Source organism: Ranitomeya variabilis, chromosome 7, assembly GCF_051348905.1.
Source record: "Ranitomeya variabilis isolate aRanVar5 chromosome 7, aRanVar5.hap1, whole genome shotgun sequence".
NCBI classification, from domain to species: Eukaryota; Metazoa; Chordata; class Amphibia; order Anura; family Dendrobatidae; genus Ranitomeya; species Ranitomeya variabilis.
Genome location: NC_135238.1, coordinates 124945328 through 124952429, shown reverse-complemented (window position 1 = coordinate 124952429; position 7102 = coordinate 124945328). Strand labels below are relative to the sequence as shown.

Genomic DNA, 7102 nt, shown 5'->3' with positions numbered 1-7102 from the left:
GTATCGGACGGTATCCTGTATGGTTCCCAGGGTCTGAAGGAGAGGAAACTCTCCTTCAGGCCCTGGGATCCATATCAATGTGTAAAAGAAAGAATTAAAATAAAAAATAGGGATATACTCACCTCTCTGGCGCAGCCTGGATTTTACCGCCGTAACCGGGAGCCGTTGTACCTAAGAATGCGCGCTTGAAGGGCCTTAGATGAGGTCACTGCACTCTGATTGGTCCGTAGCGGTCGCGTGACCGCTACGCGACCAATCACAAAGCCGTGACGTCACCTAAGGTCTTTCAAGCGCTTGAAATACCTTAGAAGACGTCCGCAGCTTCTGATTGGTTGCGTAGCGGTCGCATGACCGCTACGCGACCAATCACAAAACCGTGACGTCACCTAAGGTCTTTCAAGCGCTTGAAATACCTTAGGTAACGTCACGGCTTTGTGATTGGTCGCGTAGCGGTCACGCGACCGCTACGGACCAATCAGAGCGCAGTGACCTCATCTAAGGCCCTTCAAGTGCGCATTCTTAGGTACAACGGCTCCCGGTTACGGCGGTAAAGACCAGGCTGCGCCGGAGAGGTGAGTATATCCCTATTTTTTATGTTAATTCTTTCTTTTACACATTGATATTAATCCCGATACCGATTCCGATACCGATTCCCGATACAACAAAAGTATCGGATCTCGGTATCGGAATTCCGATACCGGCAAGTATCGGCCGATACCCGATACTTGCGGTATCGGAATGCTCAACACTAGTGGCGGCTTAAACATTTTTTTGGCCAAAATAAAAGCTGATGGCTTTGCATTTGATATTTTACTTGATGGGCTCTGTTAATGTATGATTGGTGAGGAAGTATAGTCTTTTCGAGAGTAATAAAAGTGCCTTAAAATATTCTCTCTCTCAATATTCTGGCATTCAGCAAATATTAATAATTATGGTAATCCTAATTGATCTAAGACGGGAAAGGTTTATTCTGATTTCATGTCAGATATTGAGAAAAATATGCAGATGTGTCTTTTTATATAGTGTATGTAATCTTATGATTTCAACTGTATATATATATATATATATATATATATATATATATATATATATATATATATATATATATATATCACTGCCACACAGTCCTTCTATATTTGGCTCTGACCACAAGATTCAGGGAATAGCACACCACACTAATGAGACACTGCGATTTAGGCAGAACATTACATAAGACAACGCTGGTTCGAATATAATTCTTTCAATTTTTATCAGCATAACGCTCCGACCTTTTAGTGTTTTTTTTCTCTTTCTTTTTTTTCTCCTGTTTTTCTTTCTTTCTTTACATATTTTATTGCTTAAAACTTAAAAAAAAACATTTCTATGATGATATTATATTTTAATACATGTGATCTCTCCCTTTTTTCCTTTCCCCACCCCTTTTTATTTTTGGCACTCTTATTTGAAAATTTCTTTGAATTAAACCGCATGAATGTTATGTTGTCATTTTCACATGTGGTGGTCCTGAGGAAGGAATCAAATTTGATTCTGAAATGCATTGACAAATAAACCACCTTCAACTAATATGATTTAGGATTCGCTCTTGAATCAGCAGTGCACTTGAAGTCCACTTACTATGGTTTTCTTTTAGATTAAGAAATTGTTAATTTGAAGGACAGACCCATAGACCTATATTTAGGAAACACATTTCTCCTTAGACTATATAAAGCATAAGACATTTTTTTTATGTGAGATTGTTTTGAAAAAAAATGCTCCTTACTCTAAATATTGCAGTTATATACTTGTTGCAAACTGAGTTTTCTTTTGATTTTCTGGTCAGTATGTCTAAGTAATATGACCATTGCTAGTGGGAAAATTCTAATATGATGCATACATTCTTCATTTCATATTAGCAGGAATCCCTCTACTATGAATAAAAAAGATCTAAACAACCAGACGTCTACTGGACATGTGCGTCTACAGGCACTAAACACATAAATTCTGACCAGTTAATATCTAAAGAGTAAGGGGCAACATAATTACATAACAACAGTTTTAAGACTTAGGCCACCTTGACATTGCATTATTTTAGCCAGTATTATTCATCAGCATTTGTAATCCAAATCCAGGAGTGGAACCTAAAACAGGAAGACTTGCAATTCTTGCCATTACACATATTCTCTGTGCAGTTTTCTCTCCTACTTTTGGTTTAAAATACTAATGGAATAAATTACATTTAAAAAAAAAGATTTCAATTAAACATATTAATGTTTTGTGTGTAAATGTGATATTTAATTGTAAGAAAAACAATTACTGTCATAAAATTATGTTTTATACATTCAAGTAGTTGCCATATTATAAGGTAGGCCTTTAACTCTTTACAGCAGTTACTGTGATAGTGAACCCAAAATTCCAGTATTGCCTCAACATTCTAGAACTGACTTGAGCTGTTGCCATTGACAATTGACAAAATGACCTATGAAATCTGCTGACCCCATATATGACGTCTGACATTTCCCCTTTGTTTTCGAAACTCTACAAAGCGGATTTTGCCTAAGCGTTTACTAAAGAAAGAAAATTCTCCAATAATGCGTGACAGCCTGTGTGAATGAATTGTGTAGGTCTCTTTTGCTGAGTTCACTAATTTATCATTTACACAACTAGCTTGCCGAGTCCCTTCCATGGTTCCACACAGGAGTATATAAGGGATGTCACATTCCCTGTCAAAACAGTGTTCACTCAAAGCATCCACTGACAGCTGAACCACCAAGATGGGAAAAGTAATGTATATTTCTATCCATCTTTGCCTAGGTGAAATTAATATTGTAAAAAGGGACATTTCAATTTAAATTTTCTATTGATTAAAAATTTTAGAACAGGTAATGCTGTTACATCTATGCCAGATGTCTGATTTGTGGAGTATAATAGGAAGCTGATGAGATGCTACAAAGTGAAAGTGACTGGTATACTCTGGACTTACATACATTGAAGGAATATGAAAAATGTAATCTGGACCATTGTGAGCTTTTATATAATTTGTAATGAGACATTTCCTCAGTGTTACCATTGTTATCTAATTTCAGATCATCTTCTACGAGGACAGGAACTTCCAGGGCAGATCCTATGAGTGCAGCTCTGATTGTTCTGATCTTCATTCTTTTTTCAACCGCTGCAACTCCATTCGTGTGGAAAATGGAAACTGGATGCTGTATGAGCAGCCCAACTTTACTGGACACCAGTACTTCCTAAGGAGGGGAGAATATCCTGATTTCCAGCAGTGGTTGGGCTTCAACGACTCTATTAGGTCTTGTCGTATCATTCCTCAGGTGCGTCCCCTTTGGTTAAGTTCATTTTAAAATTTGAGTAAAAAAAACAAGTATACTCAACACAGTGTTATGTATCTTATTAACAATTTTGCGTTCTGGTTTTACATTTTTTCTTTTTTGCATTGAAGAATTAGGCAAGAGGTATTTTTATCATTTAGGAAATTTGATTTCTACACACTTAACATTACCTTAATGGAATCCTATCAGAATACTTGTCCTTTAAATACAGAAAAATAGACTAAATATAACTTTTTAAATATATTTTCACATAGGTTTTTAGCATTTAAAAAATTCAAATGTAATACATTATATATATATATATATATATATATATATATATATATATATATATATATATACATATACATATACTGTATATATATAATAAACCGTGTCATGCAGATTTGTCTTGTGCTCTGGTGGTGATATAAGAAATTCTTAAAACATTTTTATGTATTAAAATCCCAATATAATTTTAAAAAGCCTGTGATTATCAGATTATCGTAATGACATGTTATTTGCTATTCTAGCAACGTGGTTCCTACAGAATTAGAATTTACGAGAGAGAAGACTTCAGAGGAGAGAGCATGGAGTTTGTAGACGATTGCTCCTCAGTCCATGAGCGTTTTAATTATCATGACATCTACTCCTGCAATGTCCTTGAAGGACATTGGATCTTCTATGAGCAGCCAAGCTACAGGGGACGCCAGTATTACCTGAGACCTGGAGAGTACAGGAGATACACTGATTGGGGCTCTGTCAATGCCAGGGTTGGCTCTTTGAGACGTGTAAGGGAGAATTATTAAACTAATTGTAATAATTTAAAGAACTAAATAAACAGCTCATCACTGAATGAAATGTTTGGTCCCAACTTTTTTGTGTTTCGTGTTTTTAAGAAATATGTAAAAACGCTAAAATATATACAGTAACTGGAAAACTGATGCAAAAGACTGACAAATAAACACAAAGACAAACATAGGCCTGTTTCTACTTTGTAATCTCCTAAACTGAAATATGTGATGACAACATTCGAAACATTATCCATCATTTTAACTTGCCCTTAATTCCAGGGCTGTACGTTTAAAAGGAAGTCACAAACAGAGTTTACGTAAAGTAAGAAACATAAAGCAATATAAAACACAAGCATACAATATAAAAAATAAAACAAGTATAATAAACTAGAACTAGATTAGAACAGAAGGAGAGAGGACCCTGCGCGCAATGACTTAAAGTCTGCAAGGACAGAAGAAAGGAATGAGGAGACAAGCTGCTGTTATGACCATCGCAGTAGGTTTATGGTAGCTTGTACTAAAGAATTGGTCTGTCAGGTTTATAAGGTGGTGTGATAATCACACGTAAATGATAGGTAATCAAGAGAAATTGTTCAAGTGAATGGAGTCAAATGTGACTCAACAAATAGCCAGTCAATCTTTTTTTTTTTTCCTCTATGTTGAAATGCTAGGTCTAACACAGGTTAACCTTGATGAATATTTATACATCGAACTAAGGGTATATATATGTAAAGGTACTTTAATGCTGCTTAAATCCTTACAATCATTACTTTTCTTGTAGAAATCCATAGTTGAAAATGCTAATGAGCCACAAGTGCTCTCCCTATTCTACCGCCATTGCCTGCCTCCAGTCTCTGACTCACACATATTGTGCACAGGAGGCAAATCAATGAAAGAAGAGTGACCTTTCCATTAGAGACAAAATGCAAGCAATGGTGAAGAATAAGGAGAGAGGCAGGAGATCTGTAAGTGGAGAGTCCATCCACTGTACTTGCAACTCATTAGCATGGAATTTCATCTATGGATTTCTGAAAAACAACAAAATGGATTTTTAGAAGAAAGGGAAGGATTTAATCAGCATTAAAGTGACTTTAGTCACTTTAGTGCCATTAGCCATCATATAATATCCTGTCGACAGATATTGATTAGTAAATATGAAACTAATTGGTTGTTTAAGGCCTCTTTCACACATCAGTTTTTAGCCGTCAGGCACAATCTGGCAAATTTTTGAAAAAACGGATCCGTTGCGAATTGTGAAAAACTGATGCAACGGATCCATTTTTCTGTTATCTCCTTTTTTTATATATATATATATATATATATATATATATATATATATATATATATATATATATATATATCCGGATTTGGATTTCCTGTTCGAGAGAGAGTTTCATTGTTTGTTTCTCAATCGGATTAAGGTCAGGATTTTTGACTAGGCCACAGCAAAGTCTTAATTTTGTCTATCTTAGGTCACTCAGAGGTAGACTTGCTAGTGTGTTTTGGATCATTGTCTTGCTGCATAACCCAAGTGCCCTTCAGATTGAGGTCACAAACAGATGGCCGAATATTCCCCTTTAGGATTTTTTGGTAGACAGCAGAATTCATGGATAAATTTACCACAACAAATCTTCCAGGTGCTGACGCAGTAAAACAGCCTCAAACCATCACACTACTACCACTATATTTTACTGTTTGTATGATGTTGCTTTTCTGAAATGCTGTGTTACTTCTATGCCACATGTAACGGGACATACACCTTTCAAAAAGTATAACTTTTGTCTTGTCAGTGTACAGAGTATTCTCCCAAAAATCTTGATGATCATCAAGATATTTTCTAGCGGGGGACGTGGCCTGCTACCAAGTGTGGCAGCTGCATAGTTGCAGAGCTCCTGCAGCCCAGGACTTTTAGCAGCCCATCCTGGCTCAACTCGAAACCCAGATTCCTGCAGCTACTCACCCACAGCTCCTACATCCGCACAGGCACATGCTGACACGCGGCAGATCACTGAAGAGGGGATCCTCGCCGAGATTGCCTGACTTCTTTGCGAGGGGAAAGTCCACCAAAGCAACAGGTAAAATGGTGCCTGCATCCCCTTCAGGCTCCTCACGCTCTTTTAGGGGCTCTGGGAGAGGTGCAGGCACAGAGGGGATTCATCCACATCACTCTGCCCCACTCAGTAAGGAGGACATGCAGGAGTTTCTTCCTCTTTGAGGGCGTCTTTAAAAGAGGACAGGCATAATATGTTTAGAGAGCTGAAAGGAGAAATCTCAGCTCTGGGAGAGTGCACCTCTCATTTAGAGAATAAAATGGCTGAATATGCCACTTCTTTCAATGCACTAGTCGACGAAAAATGAAGCCTTAAAGGAAGAATTGGCTTGTATCAGTGATAAAACATATGACTTGGAGGATAGATCACGCAGGAACAACGTTCCGGTGAGAGGGATCCCTGAGGAGGTCTTGCATAAGTATTTGCCTGCTTTCCTGCATAACTTTTTAAAGGCTGTTCTCCCTGAAATGTCCATTAGAGACTTAATGGTTGATAGAATAGAATCCATAGAATCCCCAAACCAAAACACGTGGATCAAGATCTGCCTAGAGACCTGCTGGCAAGAATACACTTTTTTACCACCAAGAATGTATTCATGCAAAGAATGAGGAAAAATCCGACTCTGCCCCAGGAGATGCAATCCCTACAAGTGTTCCCAGACTTATCTGCAGTAACTCTGGCCAAGAGGCGTGAATACACACATGTATTTAAAGCTCTGCGTGATGTGGGCACCAAATATAGATGGGGCTTTAACCCAGTAAAACTGTTGATTATGCATGACGGGAGAATAATTGCTTGCCGTACCCCTAAACAAACTGAAGACAGACTTAAGGATTGGAATATCCCTTTTGCTCAGCGACAAGCGCCTAGGGGGAAAGGTTGGACCCAGAATGTTCTCAAATATTATGTGGAAGACTGGAAAAGTCCGTCTGCTGGAGCTGGTGGAAGATTGTTT

The 7102-nt window shown here is 37.6% G+C and overlaps 1 protein-coding gene across 1 annotated transcript; it reads left to right on the top strand.

The window, feature by feature from the left end:
• Window positions 1–2691: 2691 nt before the first annotated feature.
• Window positions 2692–4163, top strand: LOC143785450 (gamma-crystallin 2-like). Its single transcript, XM_077274321.1, has 3 exons — window positions 2692–2759; window positions 3063–3305; window positions 3836–4163. Exons 1-3 carry the CDS (start codon window positions 2751–2753, stop codon window positions 4109–4111), a joined length of 528 nt encoding a protein of 175 aa, XP_077130436.1. The 5' UTR covers window positions 2692–2750; the 3' UTR covers window positions 4112–4163.
• The last annotated feature ends 2939 nt before the right edge of the window (window positions 4164–7102 follow it).

Bases quoted from the DNA above. Each gene is read 5' to 3' on its own strand.
- LOC143785450 (XM_077274321.1), top strand. The intron at 3,306-3,835 runs GTGCGTCCCCTT...TTGCTATTCTAG, and splicing joins CTTGTCGTATCATTCCTCAG to CAACGTGGTTCCTACAGAAT.